General features: G+C 41.8%; 1 protein-coding gene across 5 annotated transcripts in view; it reads left to right on the plus strand.

Moving 5' to 3' along the window:
* Positions 1-26,926, plus strand: part of RGL1 (ral guanine nucleotide dissociation stimulator like 1) — a 164,802-nt gene that overhangs the window by 101,951 nt on the left and 35,925 nt on the right. For all 5 annotated transcript variants that reach the window (XR_003765116.2, XM_029080699.2, XM_029080701.2 and 2 more), the window contains 3 exons: positions 10,340-10,417; positions 24,573-24,757; positions 26,352-26,476. Coding sequence is in view for 4 of the 5 variants with exons in the window: in XM_029080699.2 (XP_028936532.1) it covers positions 10,340-10,417; positions 24,573-24,757; positions 26,352-26,476 (388 nt within the window). In the remaining variant the exon portion in view is untranslated. The remainder of the gene's footprint in view (positions 1-10,339; positions 10,418-24,572; positions 24,758-26,351; positions 26,477-26,926) is intronic.

The following is a 26,926-nucleotide window of genomic DNA, read 5'->3' on the forward strand; positions in this document are numbered from 1 at the left end:
AGTAGTCTGGGAGTTAGAGGAGGGAAGTGTACGGCCTTAATAATAATAGGAAATCAGTGAGGTAAGGTAGAAGGGGGAGAACTGATTGACTTTCCTTGCTAGCTTTCAAATCTGATATAGTCAGGAGAAATCTATACTGTAAGCTTGCTGGGGGCAGCAAATATGTCTGTCTGTTGTTGTACTGTACTTTTCCAAGTGCTTAATACAGTGCTGTGCACACAGTAAGTGCTCAATACAATTGAATGAATGATGAAATCCTTGGAGTACTAGAAGTTTTTCTTTAAGTTTTCAAATATGGCACTTGAATTTGTAGTCTTGTTCAAAATTTAGACTTCGGTGACCCTTAAACAGGGCTGAAGTTGGCTGATGGGGTTTGCAGGGGCGGAAAGCGAAAGTTGAATTGGCTATTGGAAAATGAAACTGTTTGTTGACTGGAAAAGTCCATGAACTGGGGACATAGGATGGGGGTAGGGAGAAGAGTGAAATGATTTGCATGCTTGTTGAAATGTTTCTAGCATTTAAATGAGCACTGGAAGAATGGAAAGAGAAAGAAAGTTCTGTTGCCTTCCATAGCCTGCACAGTTTAGAAGGAAATTGTTCCTTTTAGCTTGGAAATGGTTGGAACCAAGGAGACCCATGAGAATTCCTATATCTTCCCATCTCCGAGATCACTGTGAAATGAGTGGATGGTATGATTCAGTAAGATGGGCCCTGGTTCTCAGGCAGAGGACCCCCAAAATCCAGTTCACATAGACCCATTCTCTTCTTATATGAATCCTTCAGGAATGCAGGATTTTTTTTCAAACACTGTATCCTCAGCTCAAACTGTAGTCATGTGACTATAGTACAAACATACCCAACTAAGAAAAATTTGACAATAGAAGACAAGTTCAGCAAAAACATACTTCATATGTATACTCTTTTTCTTTCTATCAGGTCCATTTCTGTGTAGTGACCAAAAGGGTCCAAGTTGGCATTTAGAAGTTTGGTATTACCACTACTGCAATAGAATAAAATTCCCTTCTCTACTGATTTTTTGTCTTCTCTGTTAGCAATTATTGATTTCTTTCTCCATGATGGACCAGTCTCTCCAAATAACACTGGAAATTAATTCAGCTGTATTTATTGAGCGTTTACTATGTGCAGAGCACTATACTAATTTGAAATCTTCTGTGGAAGCATTTCATCAGTACAGTGTCTTACTTTTTATAGGTTGGGAATGGTATCCTATGCTTCTGCACTGATAGGATCCTGACAGGATGAGAAGCAGCGTGACTTAGTGGATAGAGCATGGGCCTGTGAGTCATAAGGACCTGGGTTCTAATCCCAGCTCTGCCACATGTCTGCTGTGTGACCTTGGTCAAGTCACTTAACCTCTGGCCCTCAGTCCCCTCACCTGGAAAATGGCGATTAAGAGTGTGAGATGGGACTGTGTCCAACTGATTAGCTTCTATCTACACCAGTGTTTAGAACAGTGCTTGACACCTAGTAAGCACTTAACAAGTACCATAATTTAATTTTAGGAAGCAGCATGGGAAAGTGGATAGAGCATGTGCCTGGGAGTCAGGAGGTCATGGGTTCCAGTGCCGGCTCCGTCACTTGTCTGCTTGTGGTCTTGGGCAAGTCACTTCACTTCTCTGGGCCTCAGTTACCTCATCTGTAAAATGGGGATTAAAACTGTGAGCCCTAAGTGGGACAGGGACCAGGTCCAACCCAATTTGCTTGTATCCACCCTAGTGCTTAGTACAGTGCCTAGCACAGAGTAAGCACTTAACAAATACCATACTTATTACTATTATATTATCATGTTGGGCTGAAATGGCAGCTATTTTAGCTTTCTTCTTTATGATGGCATTTACAAGACTTTAGAGATAAGAAAAGTTTCCCTGAAACATTTACCCTTTTAATTTTGGCAAACCCTTCCTCAAGAAAAAATAAATCCCTCTTTGTTAGATTGAAACATTGTTTGAGAGTTCTAAAGCTCTGAACCTAGTTCTTAAGAACTAGAAAAGAAAATTATCAATAAACAAAAAGGAAAATGGATGAGGAGAGTTGTCTTTTCCAGTGACTGAAGAGCGTAAGATCCATGGAAAAGTCAATGAGTTCAAAAAACTAGACTTGATAATCAAAGGAGGAACCAGCAAGAAAAATAAGTAATTTGGGGCTTTTTGTCTTAAGTGGTGTACAGTAGCTGATTTTTACTTTCAAATCACTCCCGTTTGTCATTCATCTTGGGCATTTCTTCAGCATGAATGTAAATGTAATGTAAAGGAGAGCATGTGGAAGCGTAAAAAGAGGTTTAAAGGGCTGTTGTAGACTTGAGACCTAAGGACTTTCTGCGACTGTTTATCAGCATATTCTCATGCTATTCTGGACTCCCACGCAGCTCCTATGCCAACTAATCTTCTTTTGCATTCACTGGAAGCACAGTACACGGAGGAACTTGGCAGTGCTGTAGAAGACAAGAAGCCATTCTGCCCTAGTTTTCCCTTCTGAGTAGTTTTATTTCTGGATATTCTCATAAACCATACAATAAAATGTGGTTCTTCCCAGACATCATTGATAACAAGTATTGTAGTGCCCACAAGGTACATAATACTACATCAGGCCCTTGGAGTGATTGCTCTGGAATGTGTTTAATACAGGCAAAAAGACTTTTTCTTTTGATGTTAATCAGCCCAGTTGCCTGTATATGTAACAAAATCTACACTGGCTGTCCTTATCTATAGGTCATCTTAGATTAGACCTTGTGCAAACATAATCTTGGCAAGAAGTCACTGCCATAGGTAGGGCCACGAAGAAAAGGACAAAGATCTTGGATCCGATGGTGTGTCTGTCAGGATCTACAAGCAGGGATGGCGTGCCCTGCTCAGATGCTTTCATAGGCTCTTCCTCAACAAATGGCTTAGCACTTCTTCAGGAAGAAAGGGGAAGAGAACTGAAGATGAAAACTCTCAGCGCTTTTCATTGTGGGCAAGATCTTAGCCAGAATCCTCCTGGACCCCCTAATGAAGAATATACTTTAACCAGGTTTTTCCAAAAGTTCAGTGCAGCTTCACTTCTCAATTTAGGAGAAGCAGAGTGGCTTATTGGAAAGAGTACGGGCTTGGGAGTCAGAGATCCTGGGTTCTAATCCAAGCTCTGCCACTTATCAGCTGTGTGACTAGGCTTTAGTTACCTCATCTGTAAAATGGGATTAAGACTGTGAGCCCCATGAGGGACAACCTGATCACCTTGTATCTCCCCCAGCACTTAAAAAAGTGCTTGGCACATGGTAAGTGCTTAACAAATGCCATCATTATTACTGGGGAAGCAGTGTGGCTTAACGGAAAGAGCACAGTCTTGGGAGTTAGAGCCCATCAGAGTCAGAGATTATCTTGTATCTATCCTTGCATATAACATAGTGCCTAGCACAGAGTAAGCCTTAACAAATACCATCATTATTATTTATTATTTAATTTGACCCATCAGAATTGAATGTTAATGCATGTCAAGTTCAGGGGAGTTTTAGGGGAGCAACAGCAAGTTTATTCATTGTATTTGTAGGTTAATTAAAGCATTAGACATCTTTTTTATGGTATTTGCTAAAAGCTTACTATGTGCCAGGCACTATATTATACACAGGGATATATACAAGGTAATCAAGTTGGACAACACAGTCCATTTCCCACATGGGGCTCACAGTCTTAATCCTCATTTTACAGATGGGATAACTGAGGCTCAGAGAAGTTAAGTGACTTGCCCAAGGTCACACAGCAGACAAGTGGCAGAGCCAGGATTAGGATTCAGTTCACCTGACTCCCAGGCCTGTACTCTGTCCACTAAGCCACCCTGCTTCTCAATATCACTGTTACACATTCACTCGGGCAACTGCTTAGTTTGGTTGCATTAAACAGTGTATCGAGATCCCAAGATTAATCCACAGTGATATGGGTGATCAGGTCAGAGTCAGCAATCATTTATCCTTTCTAGACCAACAGAGTAAAGTAAGACATTAAACTAGATTCAGTGCAGAATAACGGAGTTACCTAGAAGCAGGCATCATATTATATTTCTTATCCTCTGAGAAAAAGCAACTCAGCAGGTTAAGAACATCAACAGAGTCCTTGACCCGCTCACCCTTGAGCTGCTAAACACACATGGCTGTGCTTATAGAAGCACCTCCACCCCTATCCCCAGAAGACTTACACATAACTGAACAGCTTTTCAGAATCAGCTAAGCTCTGTGCATCAACAGTTGTCCCGAAGTACTTAGGAAATGCTATACCTAGTGAAAGATGCTCACCAGCAACAAAAAAACCCTGAATATCCATGATGATAATGGTGATGATTTCATATTATGTCCCGTTTTGTAACTCCAGAGAGGACAGCATCCTGCCATATCTGAATTGACTTTAAAGTGCAGCAGTGTCTTCAATAAATTATCATCATTTCCTTACAATTTATCTATTTTCATTTCTTCACTAACAGTCATTTTCTTACAGGTAATTTATATTTCATTTCTTTTATGTGAAATACCGAATCACCTGTCTCTCTTTTTTTAATGGTATTTATCAAGTGCTTACTATGTGCCAGGCACTGTACTGGAGTAGATACAAGACAGGTTGGACATAGTCCATGTCCCACATGGGGCAAGTGAAGTGACTTGCCCAAGGTCACACAGCAGACAAGTATGTCCTGCTTAAGACTGTGAGCTCCATGTGAAACAGAGACTGTGTCTGACCTAATCAACTTGTATCCACCCCAGTGCTTAAACAGTGTTTGACATATAGTAAGCCCATAACAAGTACCATAAAACAAAAACAAACAAACAAATGATGGGTCCTGGAGTAGAACCCAGGTCCTTTTGACTCCCAGGCTCACGTGCTGTGTTCTTTCCACTAGACCATACTGTTTCTCTCATATGTAATTATATTCTGCTACTTAATAATCTAAAATCAGTTCCAAATTTAATGTCAGTTTTTAGGCTAAAGGAAATCATTGCTTGTAGTAAAACCACTTGATTCTGTAGAAGGCATTTACAAATCTTCTGTTTTTAACACCTGACAACCACTAATTATTGGCACTTATTTTAGAATGAAATCTATAAGGTTATTTCTAAGGATGCTGACTCCCATTCATGAGAAATTTCAAGAAGCAGGACTTTGATGTAGAATATCAGAGAGGGTGGTTAATGTCTCTTCTACTTCCATGGAAAGCAATAGTTTATCCCCCCAGTGTCAATAAACCAAATTGGACTTTGAGTTTGGGAAGAAATTCTGAGCAGAGCCAGGGAAACATCAAATTCATTCAAGCCAGAGAGACTGCCCTAGTGTGCCCTTCTGACCTAGGAATTTTGAGCCCTGAATTCCAGTGCCAAACATCATCATCATCATTATCACAAGCATCACCGAGCACTTTCCCGATGCAGGACAAGGAGACTGTAAAGACAATGGAGAAAAAGCTATGGGACAGTGCTTGGCACAAAGTAAGTGCTTAACAAATACCGTAATTATTATCATTATGGACCCTAACCCTCAAGCTCACAGTTTAAAATGATGGAGAGAAAATTTCAGCATTCAAAAAATTTAACCCTTTCCCCCCCAAATTTCTAAAGGCTTAATAAATGAACATGCATTCACAGACTCTCTGCCTTTCCAGGGACCCATTTCCTCATAATATTGGATGTTTGTTCTCTTTCTAGCTGTTAGATTAGGACACCAAATTATGATAACACTTGGTTCTTCCACTGCAACCACTTTTCACTGGATCCTTAAGGGCTCTTCTGATTTTAACCCTCAAAGCCGTCTTAAACTTTGCTATTTTATCAATGGAGAAAGTAAACCTGAGAGGTTAAGAAATCTGGTGAAGGTTGCACATCAGTTTTTAATATAAGTCGTGGAAAAGAGAATCCTTACCCAAGGCTCCTGAGTAAATCACTACGCCAGTGTTTCTCAGATACAACCACTGAAAAATTTCCAAGACAGATCCAGGTAGACAGAGGCAGAACAGCACCAGTGGGGACTGTCTGACAGAGAGGGAGAGATAGTGAATTAATTTAAAACTACTGCAGCTGTTTCACTGGTTTCCATTAGGTTTTCACTGGAGCACAGTTTTAAAGAGTTGCAAGCACAGCAAAATTTTCTTTGATGCCACTGGTCTAGACTGCCTTCTTGCCAGAACGCATTGTACTTAACAAGCCTTGGCAATATTACGAAGAAGGGATTTTTTTTTCTACAGCTGGGACCCTGCCAGCTACCTGGAACCATAGAGGGGGCTCGGAAAGGGCTGTGTTGCACCACCACAGGTTGCATTGCTGAAATTCTTTAAGCAAAAAAGAAAAACCACATCTCTGCTGAATGGCAAAATGATCATACACCAGCTGATTGTATGGGGTAGTCACACTGTGGGAGATGAACTGTGAGATTGAGCTGGGACCTGCGGGAGTCCGTCAGAGCAAACACAGTCAGGAGCCCAACTGGATGGCTTAAACAATGGAAAATAATCCTGACTCAACCCAGGATGGGAAGCAGCCATTATGAAGTAAGAGGAAAGAAAAACCTGGAACCTCGTTCTCCGAGCACCTTCTGAAAATACAATGCCAGTAGCAATAAAACTTGTTTCTTTTCCCTGACTTCCTACCAACCCCCCACCGCCTTTCCTCCAGCTCCCTGTGGTAGTGGATGAAAGATCTGGACTGTAGCTCGCACTCTGGAGAATGTATAAAATAAAACAGGTTGAAAAGAAATGTGAAAGAAAGATGAAATTCCTCCTCTAATATATGAAGGACAGACAGGCAAAGAATTGAGTTGGAAGATTTTGTGGTTCTTGGGATTTCAAGCAAAGCTAGTCTCTCAAGAGTCAGTGCCTGTCCTCATCCACTAGACTGTCAGCTCATTGTGGTCAGGGAATATGTCTGCTAATTGTTGTACTCTCCCAAGTACTTAGTAAAATGCTCTCTGCACGTAGTAAGTGCTCAGAGTAAACTGATGATGATGATTGCAGTGCTCATATTCTCTCTTGGACAGATTTTGGGGTATCTTTGCACACTGGTGGTCAGTGAGAGAGCCAAAAAGCCATGCCACTTAATTTTATTGTCCAGCCCTATTTTTCACTCCTTGAGTCAGAGTTCACTTGGCCCTCTGTGGTGCTTTGCTCCTTCAGATGCAACTGGCAGACTTAGAATGGCTGGAAGTAACTGTAGTTCAGAGCAAGATGGGTAGGGAGGGGGAAGATTGTGTGATCCAAGGGGAAAAGAGGATGTGAGATAGAGAAATATGTCTTCAGGAGGCCAAGAAATCAGTCTAAGAGGTACCAGGTGGTTAAGGGGACCCTGGTGTTTGAACACCACCAGCTGAATCCCATGCCGGGACTTGGGGTGAATGTTCTTGGGCTGTGGGGGGTGGGGAGGATCTGGGTGGACCAGCTTTCATTCATGCAGAAGAAAGACCCCTTATGTAATGACTGATTCTGCATGTTTCACAATGAGAGGTGCAGTGGGTGCCTTTAATACCTTTTCTAGAATCCACAAGGGTGTTATTTTATAGCTTTTGCTCCCTATACTGATCAATTGGTGGTATTTATTGAGCACTTACTATGAGCAGAGCACTTTACTAAGTGCTTGGAGTAGTACAGTGCAACAGAATTAGCAGCCAGGTTCCCAGAAACAGGAGCTTTGATAACAAACCTTTGGGACAGATGACCAGATGGTTTTATTATAAATCACCTCTGAATTCTCTACAGAGGAGAATGAGTCTGAACCAATAATAATCTGGTTCAATGTGATTTAGTAACATATTGGCTACAGATGGTGGTAAATAGCTGGTAGTCTGTACTTGCACATATCAAATGCTGTTCCTTGAAAATAAAATCAAACAGTTTTTATACGAGGTAATAATAATTGTGGCATTTGTTAGAGGCTTACTATGTGCCAAGCACTGGGGTTGATACAAGCAAATTGGGTTGGACACAGTCCCTGTCCCATATGGGGCTCACAGTCTCAATCCTCAGGTCCTCTGACTCTCAAGCCCATGCTCTTTCCACTAAGCTATGCTGCCTCCCTGGCCAAGCAGCGTGACCTATTGGAAATCTGTTGCCCTGGGAGATGTAGTCCTACTCCAGGGTGTCAACCTTTGTCATTTTCACTGTATCTGTGTTTACTGTCTGTCCACAGTGTACAGGTTTAAATGGGGTTGGGGTAAATACATGGCTTACTAAATGGAAAGCTAGAGTTGCTAGTGACTGTAAGCCCGTCAAAGGGCAGGGACTCTATCTGTTACCGATTTGTACATTCCAAGTGCTTAGTACAGTGCTCTGCACATAGTAAGCGCTCAATAAATACTAATGAATGAATGAATGATCTGTATCTAAACATTAGAATGAATGTCAGAAAGGGCCTGCTATTTCCATCTCCACTGTCGGAGACAGAATTCTATGTTGGAGTGGCCTTTGAACTGAAATAGTAATGACATTTCCTATGGTCTTCTGAAGCCATTATGCCAAGTGAGCTGACAGAGTGGCATCTGCCATCTAGGAGAGTGCACTGTAAAAAGAGCAAGGGAGCCAGCTTAGTAAGCACTCAATAAATGCAATTGAATGAAGGAATGAGAGTTCTGTTTGACAAGGACCGTGCTTCTGCGACCGAAGAATGCATCACCTGTGACTAATTTCTCTGCTCTCTACCCTACTTTCCCTCACTTATGTCACCTATGCACTTATGTCTGAACCCCCATGCACTTTGATACTCATCCTATCCTTGCTTGCACTAATGTACTTACGTACATAGCCTTATATTCTGTTGTTTTCCCTACATCTAATTTATTTAAATGTCTGTCGCTCCCACTAGATTGTAACTTCCTTTTCAATCAGTTGTATTTAATCAATCATATTTATTGAGCACTTACTATGTGCAGAGCACTGGCCTAGTGCAAGGATTGGGTCTATCAACTCCATTGTACTTTCTCAAGTGCTTAGTACGGTGCTGCATTCACAGATTGCACTCAGTAAATACCACTGACTGATTGAAGAGTGCCATGTAGATATTTACCCTCACTGTAGGTGGGCTCTCTCTCTCCATTCCTTCTGTTTCCTTCCCTCTCCCAGTTTCCACCTCTCCCAGTAACCCTTATATCTGCTCTTGGTGTCCAAACCCTCCACCTGCTATCCCTTTCTCCCTTTGCTCTCTTTGTCCTTCTTTCCTCTGTTTTTTTCCCTCTCATCATTTCTCTTCCCCTTCTCTTTCCTCCCCTTCAGGTAATATGATGCTGGGGTTTCTCTTTAAGTCAAGGTGATCATTAGCAATGGCCTTTTAACTTTTACAGCTAAGAGATAATGAACTATAAATTTTCTGCTTGTTATTAGTAAAACAGAAGGTATTCCTGACAATGGAAAGATGCTATTAAAGTGAGCAGGTGTGGCCTGAAGAGAAGTAAAGTTGAGAAGTCCTGGATCAGGGTGATGGTTTTCATGTGGGGCTGATGGGGGGCCTTGGGGCTTGGTGTGAATTCTCCATAATAATCATTGTGGTATTTAAGTGCTTACTACCTGCCAAGCACTGTACTAAATACTAGGGGAGATACAAGAGAATCAGGTCCCATGTGAGCCTCACATTCTAAGTAGAAGGGATAACAGGGTTTTGATCCCCATTTAGCAGGTGAGGGAACTGAAGCACAGAGACCTTTGACTTATCCAAGGTCACACAGCAGGTAAGTGGAAGAGCTGGGGTTAGAACCCAAGTCCTCTGACTGTAGACCATAAGCTCATGGTGGGCAGGGAATGTGTTATATTGTACTCTCCCAAGCACTTAGTACAGTGTTCTGCACATAGTAAGCACTTAATAAATAAGATTGACTGACTTTCCGGGCTGTGCTCCTTTTGTTAGACCACACTGCATCCCATAAGTGCTTGGCTCTGGTAGTGGGGTGAGGAAGCAACCTTAATTAACCTTTGACTCCTTCTGCTAAGAGGGGAAAAACCTTTTTCTTAAAATACTATTAATTTTAGTAGTTTGGTTATGATGACCCATATTTAACTCTGCTACCCCTGTGAGCCCCAAATGGGACAGGGACTGTGTATAATTTAATTATCTCATATCTACCCCAATACGTAGTATAGTGCTTAGCACATAGTAAGTGCTCAAAAATACCGAAATAATAATAGTAATAATGATATCATACCACGCTTCTATCATTTACTAGTAAATTTTAAGAGAGTAACTTAGTATCACTAACATTTCTGAACACAGTTCACTTCCCTGGTAGGTTGTGTTTTTCTTGCCAGTTCTTCCAAACACACCTTGTTCATGTAAGGATTTCTTCCCCTAGGCATTACAGCAACCTAATGCTTCCATCTTGTTGTACAGATACGGAAATCTGAAGTGCCCAAACTGTGAAGAAGATGGGATCCAAAATTCATCCGAGTCCAGAATTGTGCTCCGAAAGTAAGTTTGCATTTTCTCAGTCTGGGCCTTTGCATACAGTAGGCATTCAACAAATACCATCGATCCTGATTCAACAAACTTTTGGCCGCAGTATAATATCTCAAATGGATGTGGTCCCAAAGCTCTCTTTGTCTTGGAAACCACACCGTGATTATTTCCGTGTGTTTCAGAGCCAGGCTCTTTCTGGCAACTTAGTGATTGAAACCACAAGGGATGGACAGACCATCCTCATTTTGAGACTGTTCAGTTGCAAATTTTCATTTTTAGGGTCAAGACAGACATTATATTATTGATTGATTTGAAATTCCCATGGTCTGGTTGTTCCTTTGACCCTTTTATTCTCCTCCTTTTTTTTCCCGTTTCCTACTTCTTTCCTCATTTTGTCAACATGCATGATTTCAAGCTGATTGGTGATTTGACGGTGGTGGGAAATTGTATTTCCTGTTGGTCACTGAATGCCTTGAGCTCCTTGGAAGGATCTAATTCTGCAGTATTATTTAGTCCCATTTTCTAGTTTTTTGGGGATGAAATTCTTACTTAATATGACCCAGGCATTATTCATATCTTTGGAATTCTCTTCTGTAGTGGTAAGGAAGGTGGCAGGGACGAGAGAGGAGTTGGCTTTTTCTCCAGACTAAGTCATTGATTCGTTTCTGACTGTGGGTTATCTTTTTGACCTCACTGAACCTCCATAATCTTTGAGCTTTCCAAGACCAACTAAATCCATTAGTTTCTTAGGTTACCACAGAGATGTATTAAACATAAGTGCATACTAATAGTCAATTGTATTTATTGAGCACTTACATTGTGCAGAGCACTGTTCTAAGCACTTGGGAGAGTACAATATAACAATAAACAGACACATTCCATGCCTACAGTGAGCTTACAGTCTACAGGGAGCTTTCGGGGTTATCAGGGGTCAACAAAGTGCCGTGCAACATAGACTTCGGCTCCATCTCCAATTTGCTGAACAAAGCCTGTTTTGTTCACGTGGTGGACAGCGTGTGGAGTCTTGCATTCTTGCACTGGTTCTGACTGCTGTGGCTTTGAAAATGAAGCAGCAGAGTAAAGCTCTTTCCCCCAGTTTACAAATCACTCTGAGAATGTTACGTTTGGCTTGGCAAGGATAGACATAGCCTCGGACATGGACCCGCAACAGGAATTCAGTTTTTTGAATGAATTGGGATTGAACCAATTCTGTTGACATGATTTTTTCCAAACAACAGTAAAGCAATCTTGTGAAAACTATCAGGAACTCTTTAGTTTCCAAGTGAGTGTTTTAACCTTAGCTAGGCTCTTGGCAGAGGTGGTTCAGAAAATTATCCGTCTAGACTGTGAGTGGACATTCCGTGGCAAATATTGTTTGCGAGTCAGTAGCCAGGAATTCTGTCTTGCCCAAGGGGCGGTGAAAGGGGTCAGACTGAGGAAGGCCTCCCATCATCCTTAGCTTCCTGCCCCCAACTCACTCCTTTCTAACCCATCCGAAGTTGGTCTGTCCCCTAACTTCAGATGAAAAGATTTCATCTGGGTAGGGTGGGTTGAGGTGGGAGCCCAGGAGGCAGGGAATGGGGGGAAAGAAGAGTCGTAGGGTGGTCCATAAAGGTGTAATCTCCCTGTTAAAAGTTTAAAAACGGGGGAAAAGGGTGGAAGTTTTATGCTGTGTTCTCCATTCCTACCTCCCATTTGAGGCCACTGCCACTCAGGGATGGAGTGCAAGTTGCAAACTCTGGACAGTGATTGGTTATGGATCCCACGGGAAAGGTTCATTGGTTGTTTGTAATGCCCCATCATAAAACTTAAGTATTACATACTCAACAGTTGGCAGCAGTAAGAGTCTGGAATTACAGGCCATACACTTTGATGGTTTGTTTGACATCAACTAGAAGATCCACTTTAGCTCCCTCGTGCCTAACTGAGCTGCATGTTTTCTGAGAAAGTCTGAGATTCCCTTTAAAGCCTGAATCAGAGGCATGTTAAGTGGGAGAATTCATGAGACCTGTCATTATTCCATTCCACTTTCTAAGTGTCGGCTGACAGTCTTACATTTGTCTTCCATGGAGTGAACCTATTCTTCCTTTCCAAAGCAGAATTTCGCCTCCTTATTTCCAGAGCCTCTTCCTCTGTTTTGTTCTTTTTCCCCTTCCTTTAACCAAATTTTCCTGCTGGTGCTTAGGTACTTCTGTCTTCCTCTCTTCTTTTTTCCCTTTCCCTCCCCCTAAATGTGATTCTTTCCACTTCCTGGCCTCACCTTCCTCCTCTTTCCCTCTACAACTTCCAACACCTTCCATACCATTTTCCATTCATGTCCTCCACTTCGTAATCATCTTTGTTCCTAATGCTGATGTACTTCTGGAAAAGCCCCTATCTTTGTCATCCTAAACTGTGTGTAATCTATTAGAACAGCTGCTTTGTAGTAATAGTATTTATTAAGTATCTCCTCGTGCACAACCTACTACTGTGTGGCTCTGCCCTGTTGTGATTTCAGGTGGAAAATAGGCAGAATGAGCCTATAAACTCCAAAAAATAAACATCCTGTTTGGAAGCAAATGCCTTTTGCATAGTATAAAGAGGAAACCAACTTTGAATTGGATTGGATTGTGAGCAGAAAAATGTCCAACTGTGATTTGTTTTTCCAACATTTTTTTCTTCAGGGCCTAGACCAAGATCCACATCTTTTCTAAAATTAATGCTTCATTCTTTTCTAAACATTGGCACCTGTAAAAGCTGTCAAGAACTGCAGGTGCTGATCTTGTGCTCTTTAAGTGTTCAGATAAATATAGAGGTATGCTGGAAAACTCACTGAGATGGTATCTTTAAGGCCTGTCGATAGTGCCCCTTCTTAGGAGGCATACTCTATTGGAAGTCCATGAATCAATTGACCGGTAGTATTTATTGAGTGCTAACTGTGTGCAGAGCACTGTACTAAATGCTTGGAAAAGTAAAATATAATAGAGTTGATAGACATGTTCCCTGCCCACAATGAGCCATGAAGTTAATGGTCCAAAACAAGAATCTTCAAATTCCATGGAATACAATTCTACTTCCTTTTGGGATTTTAGGATTTAGCTTCCATACTGCCTGTGATGAAATGAAAGAAGTTACAATATGGGGTAGTCTGGTACTTAGAAATTTTCAATTTTGGAACCAATTTCTGTGGACTACAGGGGTGATCTTTGCAGGGTAGCATCCCTTCTGGTCTCCTTCCTCCATTTTGTTTGACCCTAAGCAGAACAGAGATGGCCATTAGGCATTGCTTTCTCACTGTGTCTCTACTAAATATGGGATTGTTCCATAAGATATGTTGAGTATCTGCCTTGTGACGTATCAGCAGCTCTTCTATATTTGTCCCCATTTTGGGAACTATGTAAAAAAGGCTTAAAACAACTGAACAATCACTGAAGTTGGAGGTGAGGAGAACTTTGGTGTCCTCTGGTCCCAGGGAGCTTTTTTGAAGTAGTTCTAAGTGCCTCATATAATGAATCTGTATTTTCACCTTTTAAAGATCATGCCAACGTGAAACCTTTTGTATTCTGTTTTCCTTCCTCTTATTGAATTTCATCAATTCTCCTGTGGGACCTCAAGTTTGTCTCTTGCCTTAAAGTCTACATGCCATGATTCTTGCAAGTTGTGTTCTTGCCATGTTTACATAGCTGAGTGCTGCAGATTTCATTCTTTGAATGATTCCTCCATAGTCCTCAATACTGCCACCAGTTTAGAAGCAGTAATGTAAGGTCATGGAAATAGTTATAACCCAAAGCATTGAACTCCAGACAGATTTCAAAAGAATGTGGGATGAGTTAAAGAAAGTTGGCTGTGATTCTGAGCAGTCTTGGAAACCTGCAGTGGAAAGTATTTAAAATCCTCATGGATGGGTTACAATCAACATACATTCCAGTAAATTCAAATAAACTAGAAAGTAGTGGAAATTAGACTGCAAAGGTGGGATAAGGCTTTGAGAGGTAAAGAAAAGAACAAAGGCCAAGAGTATTTCACACACACTGAGAGGAAACGTGAGGAGGGAAATCAGAAGAATGACTAAGACCAAATGGTAACCAGAAGGAGAATTAATGGAGAAGCAGAAAGCAAATGGCTAAAGAGATTCTAATAGTAATGGCCTAAAACAAATGCATAATGGATGAAGGTTAAAGAAGCAAAAAAGGGATTGCAAAGAGCTTGTGTCAAGGCTTTGCAAAGGGGAAAAGGGTGGAGGATTTGCAAATAGAAAGATAATTTGGTAAAAACAACCACGAGGTGGAGAGGGCAAAGCAGGGATATCCTAGTGATAGTGAATGATGTTCTATTTTTCAGGCTGGGACAATTCTCCTTCTAAATGGTACTTGGCCACACTAGTAAAAGAAGGGAGCAAGGAAGTCTGAAAGTCTTTTCTCTGACCGTTCCATTTTCTGTGAAGATAAGTAGAAAGTTGCAAGCAACAGCATGGCTTTTTTTATGAATAGTGTGATATTAGCAAAAGTAATGGGAAACAAAATTATTTGCCATTCATTTTCATTGTGAATCATTGAATAGTTGCCAACATTAATGAACTCATCATCTTCTCCCCTAGAGGTGGTTAATGATGAACAGACCCATTTCTTATAAACAAAAGTCAAGTTGGTAAGGGATAAACCAGTAAGCTTGACATAAGCTTGACATAAAGCACTTAGTATGGTGCTCTGCGCATAAGTGCTCAATAAATGCCATTAATTGATAAACTGAGAATTAGCTTGCCTAAGATGAAGAAGTGTTTAGAGAGCCCCTTGGAGGGTGTCAGACTCTGCAAAGAATTCAAATTGGAGAAGGGCAGCTCAGCTGAGTCTGGGAATTGAAAACCTTTTGCTCTCTAACTGGAGACAAGAAAGGTGTGACAGAAAGAACCCAGAATGAAGCCAGCAGATATGAGATCTGTGTCATTTTGAAAGGTGATGCTGATGTTGGTCCAAATGGCTGCCTGAAAACAGAAATTTCCTTTTTGGAATGAATTTATTATGGTATTTATTAAATCCTGAAGTAGACAAACTGCTCAGAGACCTTCGAGAACAGTTTGGGGACTCCAACCTCTTACATAGTGCCCGTAAGGATGGCCAATGAGTGCCTTCACGGATACCAGACTCACAGTGGGTACAGACTCACATATGATGGCATCACCCGGGTTACACTCCACCTGCAGCATTATGTCATGACGTCACCCTTACCATTTTCAGGAGGTCTGCCCAATTAATAATAATAATGGTATTTATTAATTTACTTTGTGTCAAGCACTGTTGTAAGCACTGGAATAGATACAAGCTAATCAGGTTGGAGACAGTCCCTGTTCCACTTGGGATTCACAGTTTTATTTCCAATTAACAGATGAAGTAACTGAGGCACAGAGAAAGTTAAGTGCCTTGCCCAAGGTCACAAAGCAGACAAGTGACAGAGCCAGGATTAGAACCTAGGTACTTCAGACACCCCGGCCCATGCTCTGTCCACCAGGCAATGCTGTTTCCACAATTCCACCTGAATTTATTACATTTCTCCGAGGCGATCCCTATCAATTATTTGTATTTATTGAATGCTTACTGTGTGCAGAACACTGTCCTAAGCCCTCAGGAGAGTACACTATAATGGAGTTGGTAGACACTACCCTCTCCTTTCCAGTTTGAAAAGATTTGCTCAATTCTCTTCACTGATTAGAACCTCGGCCCTTTCTCTTCTTCATGTCCTGCAGCAATGGAAGCCAATTCAAAGAGCCAGCATTTGTTTTTTATAATGCTGTTCATTCATTAACACACATGTAGAGAACTTATTATGTTCAGAGCACTTTTTAAGTGCTTGGGAGAATACAATGAAAGGACACATCCTTTATCTCAGGGACTTTACCATCTAATGATGGATTAATGGAATGAAACCTGTGTTATGCTGTAATTTGGGGACCATTATTAAGATGATTCTAGGAAAACATCACCACCTAGGAATTTTAGACTTCCAGTTAATGGTGATTTGAAGTCAGTCTTGAAAGTAAATTCCAGAAGTCTTCAAATTTTCAGCAACATTTTTCATGTTTAGCAATGCTTGGAGATATGTTGGACAGCTTTAGAAGAAACCCAGAACTGGTGCTTCGGATTTTATTTTCAATGTTCAGATTTTTCGCTTGCGCCAGTCTGAGTCATTGTAGGCCTAAATTAATTTCTTTCAGATATATGGGCTATGGGACTGTGCCAGGCTGCAGGGCTGTGCCTTCGAGGGATAATGTGAGCCATGAGGCATGAACTCCAAATAGCTGCTTTGAAATTTAGAGGTAATTTTTGTTTCCAGGAAAGTACACTGGTTGTAGGATATGATGAAAGAAACAGGAAGAAGGGATGGAGGTAGACCAACTGGTTGGACACATCAGGCAAAAGGAAGGAGACAGGTTGTAGGATATGATGAAAGAGATAGGAAGAAGGGATGGCGGGAGACCAAATGGCCAAGCCCATCAAGCCAAAGGCCAATTTCCTGACCCTAACACCTGTATCCTGTCCCTGACATTTGTTTCTGCCAATAAAAACCCCAACTAAGTGACAAAAACCAGGAGCCATTGGTTAAGAACCTCTTAGCTCTAAGCTCAAACCAAAAGGCATGGTGAATCCATGAATTGAAAAGGGAAATGGCAATGAAAAATTATCCATTGCCGGAACAAGTCCTACTTGGAAGTATCCCAGCTCTTCAGCCCATTCTCTGTCCTCTCGTCTTTCTCTGAAAAATGAAAATTTCCCCTGCAAATCTTTCCCGCCTCTCTGCTGATGGATTATGGTAGTCCAAAGTGAGAGGGATCAGAAGAGGGTAGCAGATAATGTGTTTTTTAATAGCCTGCTGCCAGACCTGTTCCTCAGCTTTCCTGATCATCTTTTTCTTTAGATTCCCACTTGCATTTTTTATCTCAGTGGAGGAAGAATTGGTGGCAGAGTACCTGCCCTGCTTAAAGGGTGAAAATTGGTGCCAAGGAATGGGGAAGAGATCAGAGCACAAACTTGCAACTCTACTAACATAACCCATTCCCCTTGCTTTAACTCCTCCTATTCTTTTTTTCCCTATGTGCCTGCTTTCCCTTTTTTATAGTATTTGTTAAGTGCTTACCTTGTGTCAGGCACTATACTAAGCACTGTGGTAGATACTAGCTAATCAGGTTGGACGCAATCCATGTCCCACATTGGGGTTTCATTTTTCAGAGGCACAGAAAAGTCAAGTAACTTGCCCAAAGTCACACAACAGATGAGTGTCGAAGCCGGGATTAGAATCTAGGTCCTTCTGGGTTATCGACCTTTTTCACCTCTTTCTGTCTTACCTCTGACCTCCACTCCCTTTTCTCCCTGGCCCATCCTGGGATCTCCAAATCTGGCTTCCTCTTCCTCCCTCAGTGACTGTTCGGCTTCTTTTCTACCCACTTAAAACTTCACTTGTGAGATTAGAGAACACTAATATTGCCAATTACTCAGACTGGTCGTCCATCCAGCCCAGCATTCTGTCTCCAACATAGCAACCAAGGACACTTCTCTAACTTTTCTTTCTGCGTCCCTAGCTTTTCCAGTCAGTGGTGTGTATTGAGCATTTCTCGTGTGCAGGGCCCTGTACTAAGACTTGGAAAAGAACAGTATACAAGGGTAAACATGTTCCCTGCCCACAAGCATCTTACAGCCCAGAAGGGAGCTTACAGTCCAATAACCTAAATCCAAATCACCTCTGGATTTATCCAAACCCCACTTGATCCCAGTGATATTTTCAGCTACTGCATCTTTCTGAAGGTGACTGACTGGAGTGTAATTTTGTTATAATTGTCCTTAAGGACAAAAGAAAAACCTGTCTTGAGGAAACTCAGTTTTCCCATATGAAGGAGGTAGGGTAGAGAGAGGGCTGGAGGAGACCCAGGATATTTTCAAGATAGACCTGTGATTTTTCCATTCTTTATTGTAGTCTTGACAGAGCCAACAAAGATGATTGGAGCAACAGTATGAAATTGCCCTCACTGATCTCATTGTTGTGATTCGGGATAGCAATCTAACATCCCTAATTTTTCTCTCTACATCCCTAACCTTCTGGTTAATAAGCCAGTTTGTCCTTTTGTTCATGAATTTATCCGGAATCTCCTTGAATCTATTGATATTTTCTGTTGCCATAACTTCTTGTGAGCACCTGACAGGAAAGTGTAGCTGCTACAGAGTAGATTATCCCCCTTTCCCTGTGATAGTCCTAGAGCTGATGCTCCCATTGCCTCTAGATCTCTTACAAAAGGAACTACTGAAAATCTACTTTTCTTCTCGCTTTATATTAAGAATTTTATAGCCATAGTTGTTACATGCAGCCTCTATTTTAAAGCATAATTTCCTCTGAGGGAGGAGACCTCACTAAACCATGATGGTAGTGGTGAAATAGATAATGATTTCCTTAAGCTTGAAAACCGTCCAGTTGAGACCAGGGTATTGTGATTGACTTGTTCACTCATTAATGGGTAATGAAAGCATTAGATTTCCTTTTCTGCCTACAGGGCAGAAAATTCAACTGCTTATGTTGCTTAAAGTCCTGGTTCCTAAATTAAACTTTTACCTTTGCATTCTCTCTGGAAAATAGAGACCCAATTCTGAAAGACACCATCTCTGACTGACAATTAGCCAATGTGCTAAAACAAAGAAAAACATCCTTCCTTTCACCCACAAGTCTTTCTGAGAATCGTCCAGTGATTATGGATGGAGTAATAGATTTTTCAGATTTTATCAGATTTTACTCTGCTGTTCCCTGAATCATTTTTTAATAAGCTGAGGTTAAGCAGGAAAAAAATGGATTGTGCCTGTTTGCTTCTTGCTCCCACTGCCCCCTTTTTCCCTCCAACCCAGGCATCTCTGTCCCCCGCCCCTTCTTCTTTCCCCCTCCTTTCTTTATTGGCCTCCCTTCCTCCCTGGAAATTGAACTCATTTCAGCAGCCCTTGTGGCAGAACCTCCTTACCTTTTTCCCTATTAGATCTAAAAAACAACACCGTTTTCTGGCAACTCCGTAGATTTAGAAATTTCCAGTCCATGTTTTCCAGATCCTAAAGCATCACAAGATATTGTGGGATTTGCACTGTGAAAAATTATTGTCCTTATCTTGCCACACAGAAGAGATGACAGTGAATGTAGCGCAAGAGATGTTTTCTACTTGAGGGGAGAGCAGATTATAGAGCTCGGACCTGGGTTCTAATCCTGAGTTTGCAACTTGTTTGGTGTGTAACCTTGGGCAAGTAACTTCTCTGTGCCTCTGTTCCTTCATCTGTACTGTAAGCCCGTGATTAGACTATAAGCCTGTCAATGGGCAGGGATTGTCTCTATCTGTGGCCGAATTGTACATTCCAAGTGCTTAGTACAGTGTTCTGCATATAGTAAGCGCTCAATAAATACTATTGAATGAATCTGTAAAATGGGGATTAAGACTATGAACCCCATTTGGGACAGAGACTGTGTCCAACATGATTTGCTTGCATTACCGTCCCCCACCCTAGCGCTTAGTACAGTGCCTGGCATATAGTATGTGCTTAACATATACAATTATTACTATTATTTGCCTATTAGTAGTCCTTTGTATATACATAACTCCTTTCTTTCTGAGAGCTCAAAGCCACTTTTACAGAGAGACGCTTACTTGTCCTCTTCATCCCAGTAAGGAGAGACTGGAATCACTTAAAGATGGGGAAACAGAGGCAAGAAATGGCCACAGCATTCAGTTAGTTAGTATTGGAGTCGGGCTTCCTGATTCCTGCTTCTGAGAAGTAGGGCAGCTTAGTGGAAAGAGCACAGTCTTGGGAGTCAGAGGTCATGGGCTCTAATCCCAGCTCCTCCACTTGTCTGCTGTGTGACCTTGGGCAGGACACTTAACTTCTCTGTGCCTCAGTTACCTCATCTGTAAAATGGTCTTGAAGATTGTGAGCCCCATGTGGGGCAACCTGATTTCCATGTATCTACCCCAATGCTTAGAACAGTGCTTGGCACATAGTAAGCACTTAACAAATACCGTAATTATAATTATTTCTTTCCATGAAATCCCAATATTCATGGAGTCGTGTTTCTCAGAGGAGTCTCAAGGGAGACCAAGAAATAGCCTACATTTGTACTTTTCAAATCAGAGTCCTTTCAGAATACTGGGTTCAACCAAATGACACAGCCCCTAAATAATTTGAGGCTAATGTTTGCGGAAGAGCAGGGAAGGGTTCTAGGTAAAGGAAGTAGAGTAATGCTGCCTTTCCCCTACTGGAAAGAAAGGTTTCTGTATCGTGCTTACAGATCTGAGGTCTGAGATCTTGGAAGTCAATCAAGTACAGTGAGTTTCTTCTCAGGGACATCCAATGTAAGTCTGCTCTGAGGTGCAGGCAGCCATCCAACCCTCTGCCAGAAAATGTCCCTCCCAGCCTTCTTGTTAAACACTCTTCCACTCGGAAGTCAGAAGGGCTGACCTGCAGTCATAGCTATGCCCTATGTTTTTGTTCTTTTGCATTCTTGACTCTCCCCAACTTGGGTGAGATTATTTTCTTGGCCAGATTGGTGCCTGGGGTTGTGGTGAACTTTTAAACTCCCCTTAGAGAGACTGGGCTTGTATTAAAGATCGTAGCAAAGGGAGAGAAGGCCACTGTGTCAGAGAGTCAAGTGGGAGGATTTTTCCAGCAAAGAAATGCAAATCAAACCTTATCCCGTCTGGACACCCTTTTTCCTACCCTTCAGATGGTGCCTCTGCCTCTAGAGAGCTATCTATATTAGCACTCACTGCTGGAGATATTTGTCCACTTTCTGTTTTCAGTCAAGATCAGGGTGTAAGGAGGCAGATTTGCAAGGAGACAGTCCGGAAGGGAGACAAACCCATCAGGGCTCAAAGATTTATCTTCACTTGTGTCCGTCCTGCATGGGTCTCGTCAGCCACACTCTAGCTCTTCACCTTCAGTAGTATCAACTTTGAAAATAAAGGGCACTCATATCTGATGGGAATTGTTTAACCAAATAATGGAACTCAGGGAGGGGACATGCAACGGGGAAGAAGGGGACATTAAATTTTTTGTGTGTGCGTGGATGAGAGACTTGCTCTTACTCCTGCTTGGTCTGCACATAGGAGAATTGAACAGTCATCTAATTGATAATGATGTAGATAAACCAGCCTGTAGATTCAAGCAAAGCAAAGTATTTTGGGGCTAGCAGATCAACTTGCTAATTGACCATCCTCCATGTGGACGGTGCACTTCTGGCCCCTGGCTGAAGCTGCCCATGGTAAGTATTCCACTTTTTGCAGGAAATAGCAATTTATGACTTTAATTGCATTAACAGCACTGAACCTTTCAGAGGTTATATATCCAGAGCGAGAAAACCAGACTGTCCCAGCTGTGAAAAGTGGCAGTTCTGTGTCCAGGCAGACTGGCAAACAGAGTGACAAGTAATACAGAGCAGGCCTGTGCAGAGTGTCAAACAGCACCCAGAAAACCTTATACTTGGAAATTTCACCATCCACTCCTTCCACATCATTTAGGAAGACATTAAACCAAACTGTCGTAATCCCATGAGATTCCAGTAATTACAATTCTCCATCCTGAAAAGTAGCCATTTATCCCTACATTTTGTTTCCTATTTTTTCTATCCATGACTGAATATTTCTTCCAAAAGGAAACAGATCCACTTAAGGTCATCTGTACTGCTGTCGGGGAATTAGGGAACATTTTTCTGACATCACATGTTTCTGGAGAGAACACAGCGCATCATTAGAGAAAATGTTTGTTTCTGTTTGCAGGGCACTGGTTAAATAGAATGTGTGAAAAATGAGTTTCCCTAAGCATGGGGTTCATCAGAAGCATGATGGCTCTCTCAATATACAAAGCTCTGTTGGTGTTGATCTTCTTGATATTATTATTATTATCATCATTACTCTTATAATTTAAGCTTCTATAGTCTTTCTTTAAGAGCAGTTTGATTTTAATTAATCCTTAAAATTATTTTATTTGAAACACAGCAATAGTTTCATCTTTCTTGTAATATTATAGAGGGAAATTATATATTTGTTCATAGTTCATTAGAAGCAGGAGCAAAGCTTTAAAGGACATCAAATAATTTTAATGCTTTCTAATATTTTGATCATTTATAGGACCTTAGAATTTTGAGGGTGTTTTATACATATATATTTAAATATGCATTTGTACACACACACCTTATATCCACTTTCATCCCCTCACCTTGCATATCATCATCATCAGCAGTAGCTCACATTTCTAAGTTTGTCAAAGCAAAGGGCTGAACACGTTCTCCAACTCCCCAGTTTTGTATCAACAGACCAACTAATCTATCAATCAACCAATTAATCAGTGGTATTTACTGAGCACTTACTGTGTACAGAACACCCTCTAAGCCCTTGGAACAATACAAGAGAATTGGTAGACACAATCCCTGGCCTCTTGGAGTTTACAATCTAGTAGTGGTTTACTTGAGTCCAGTGGCCTTTCTCATGCAAGGCCAGACAAAATTTCGCCTTTCTGATCTGCTCATCCTGTATATTACACCCAGTCGGATAGCACAGGCCAAGCCACTCTACTTTGTCCTCCTTCCCCTTGCTGCCGGCCTTCTTCCATCATTTATCCTGTAGAGGTCTGACCTATTATACAGCCAGGTAGAGTTCCTCTTTCCAGTGTTTTCCAGTCTCTACTGTCTTTTGGAAAACATAAGGGAATACTATCCATCGGGGGAAACTTCTTATCAGTTTATAGGCTGAAGCATGACAGTCTTTTGTAAGATCAGATGAATGTTATCCCTTCTGGGTTCTCTTGCAGACCCAGGAATCTCATTTTATGGAGCGACTATCCAGCTGCCTTCAGTCTGCTGTCCGTATTGAAAAATTCAGGCCATAGATTTTGGGTCACTCTCTTATTAAAGTTCAAGCTGAAAATCACATGATCCTGCAAGCCGCAAACTGCCTCTACCCCAAATTGATCTGTTTCTAACCTTTGTCTCATTTCTGAATGACTCAGAGATTTTCCTCCTAGAGTTGAGATTTTTTTCCTTCCTACCTGCCTTTGTAAAAATCAATTGGTAGGTTTTTTGACTCAATTTGCTTTACAAGGCCCTCTGAAGAGAGTATTGGGAGGTCAATCAACAACTTCCTCCATTTAATTCCCAACACCCCAACCTAATAGTCACCTCTAGCATTTATGTTGTCTTTAAACCCCATCTTCAGCACTTGCATAAATCCAACCTGATTAGCTTGTATCTACCTTAGTGCTTAGTACAATGCCTGGCACATAGTAAGTGCTTAACAAATACCATTTTAAAAAGCAAGCCTGTATCTTAAATTTTGAATCCCAGTTAGTCTTGATGGATATTTAAAGTCTTTTTCCATTAGAGGGCAAACTCCTTTTTTATTATATTTGATAAGCACTTACTCTGTGTCAGGCACTGTATTAAGAGGTGGGGTAGATACAAGCTAAATCAGGTTCAACACAGTCTGTGTCCCACATGGGCTCCCAGTCTTAATCCTCATTTTGCAGATGAGGTAACTGAGGCACAGAAGTTAAGTGACTTGCCCAAGATCACAGAGCAGACATTTGTGGCATAGCTGGGATTAGAACCCAGATTCTTCTGACTCCTAGATCCATGCTCTATACACTAGGCAATGTTGCTTTTCATGTTGGCAGAAGAGGTGTCTCATGCTTCTACTGTGCTTTCCCAAGTGCTTAGTTCAGTGCATTGCACTCAAAAGCATTAAAAAAATCATCATTACTACTACTACTAATAATAATAACTGTGATATTTGTTAAGCACTTATTATGTGTCAAGCACTGTACTAAGTCCTGGGGTAGATACAAGATGATCTGGTCCTACATGGAGCTCAGAGTCAAAGTAGAGGGAGAACAGGTATTGAATCCCCATTTTGCAGATGAAAGAGTTGAGGCACAGAGAAGTTAAGTAATTTGCCCAAGGTCACACAGCAGGTAAGTGGTGGTTTAGAACCCAGGTCCTTGACTCCAAGCCTCATGGGCTTTCCACTAGGCCTCAGTGCTTCTCATGCTTCTCTACTAGTACCAGATCTCCCGCCTCAGGTTTCTCGGTGCAACCCCATTTTCATCCTGAATGCCATGGTCTGGGTTAGCCATGCCACTAGAATTTGGGGAGCTGAGGTCCTGACTTTCTGTCTCTTTCTTCCCAGTGCCATTGCCTCAATCCTGAGAGCCTGGCTTGACCAATGTGCTGAGGATTTCCGAGAACCACCTGGCTTCCCTTGTTTGCAGAAACTGCTGGATTATCTACAACGGACCATGCCTGGCTCTGACCCCGAGAGACGGGCACAGAACCTCCTTGAGCAGTTTCAGAAGCAGGAACTGGAAACCGATAGTAAGTTCATCTTTGAGACTCCCAGAACAAAACCTGTTGCTTAAAATGCAGTGCCTCTCTTATTGAAGATTTCAAATGATCAGACTGCAGGATCTTTTACACTTCCTGAAAATAGGGGCTACCTGAAAGAACTTGATTTTATCCTTTGATATTGGACCCAATGGATTATACCAGTCATCTGCCCACTGAGGAATTCCATTCGAGCCACAGTGGGGAAGCATTTACCTGGGGGAGCTGCTTGGGAAATGTGGGGGCTACTCGAAGGCCGAATTCCAATCAATTTTTTCCCTCCTCAAAGACACTGGGACAGCTTATAGCAAGGAAGAGGTTAAATTGCAGTCCATCTCTCAGTGGCCTCTGAGAAGCTAGGATGTTTTTCTCCCTTGACTTGGAAAGCTTCCCATCAAAGTATCACTCTGCTGGGGCCAATCCCAAACCAGGCTTCAAGGCTTTTTTTATTCAGCATCTCTCAGCCCCTGCATCAAAGGAAATATCTGTGGCTGTTTTTGTCCTTTTTGCGGAACTGTCTGCCTGCATCCAAGGACAAAGGAAAGACCAACACTGGCCAGTCACAGGTCAGTGGAAACAATAGTGAGTTGTAGTAACCCCAGGCAAGTGGAGGTTTGGGGGAGGGAAGAGGGGGTTAATAGTTTGCCCAGTTTCCACCCTACTGCACTTCCTGCTTAGGACATTTCCTTTGGCAGGGGCATGGCAGGAGAGCTTGCTCTCCAACTTGCTCCCACTTCCAAGGCTTCTGACCCACTTAGAGCCCCAATTTTGTACTTTCTAGCTGGGACTCCCAGTGTGGGCAGGAAAGAGAAAGGGAATGACCCATGAAACAGTGATAAGGGAAGACTCAGCAACTCCAAAGAAAACAACTCTAAATTGCACACCACTACTACCTGTCAGATTTTCCATACGTGAAAGTGGACTGCACTAAAACAGACCTGTTGCCAAGTGACATACATTAAGATGACATCAACTATGTAGAATGTCTGATTCCCAGAGGCTAATTTGTTACCCTGTCCCTCCCCCACCACAACCTCAAATTTGTTTCTGATGGAGCTGAGAACCCCAACTCCAGCATAAAGCATGGCTCACTGGTAGAGCTGGTTCCAGGAATGATGGGGGCACCCAGGGAACCTGTCATTCATCTTTGTTCCCAGCTATGATCCTGGAAGGTAGAATCAAATGGACGGGGCAGGGTCAATCAGTCAGAAGTATTGACCGAATGCCTACTGTGTGCAGAGCACTGCATTAAGCGTTTGGGAGAGTGCAAAAGAATTAATAGACAAGATCCCAGTCCTCAAGGAGGGTAATGGGTGGATATTGACTTTAGGAGGGGTTCAGAAAATGCATAGCAATCTCTCTAAGTGCAACTCATAAAGTTTTAATCAAGAAAATCTGATATAGTTGGAAAGATTCAAAAGGAAAAGGAGTTTCAGAGAAAAACAGATAAACTGACCAAAAAGACTTTCTCCTTCCCTCACCCGAAGAGAAAGGTTTGTTGTTTTGCTGCAAGATATTCTGCCCTCAGGGTTAAATCTGTTGTTTGGGTAATGTAAGGCACTGCTACTTTTTCTTTCATGGACAGATGGGTTCCATAGCACCCTCAACTTCAGCCTTGAAGAGGAAGAGGAACTAGAAAGGGGAGGAGCAGGAGAATTCCCTCTCTTTCCAGAAGACCTTGTGGCGGAACAGCTGACTTATATGGACGCAGTATGTACTGCCTTTGTGCATTGCTTCAGTTACATTTAAAATTGTCAGGTGATATGGAGGCTAAAATTATTTTTCAGTATTTTCAAATTCGTACTACAGAGGCAGACTACTGGTCTTCCAACAGCAAACACAAGGCCCAGATTGATCAGTAGTCCTTTTAGTGATTTCATGAAGGCTACAAATAGGACAGATATTCAGGACCTGACATGAATTAGCACACAAGACAGGTACAAACACTTAGATCATACAAGAAAACGAGCATTCTCACACATCGAAAGCCATCAGAGAGACAGTTTTTTTAAACCGTATTTTTTAAGCACTTACTATGTGCCAGGTACTGTATTAAGCACTGGGATAGATACGTTGGACGCAGCCCATACTCACAGTCTTAATTTCCATTTTACAGATGAGGTAAATGAGGCTCATAAAAGTTAAGTAACTTGACCAAGG

Source organism: Ornithorhynchus anatinus, chromosome 16, assembly GCF_004115215.2.
Source record: "Ornithorhynchus anatinus isolate Pmale09 chromosome 16, mOrnAna1.pri.v4, whole genome shotgun sequence".
In the NCBI taxonomy this organism is placed as follows: domain Eukaryota; kingdom Metazoa; phylum Chordata; class Mammalia; order Monotremata; family Ornithorhynchidae; genus Ornithorhynchus; species Ornithorhynchus anatinus.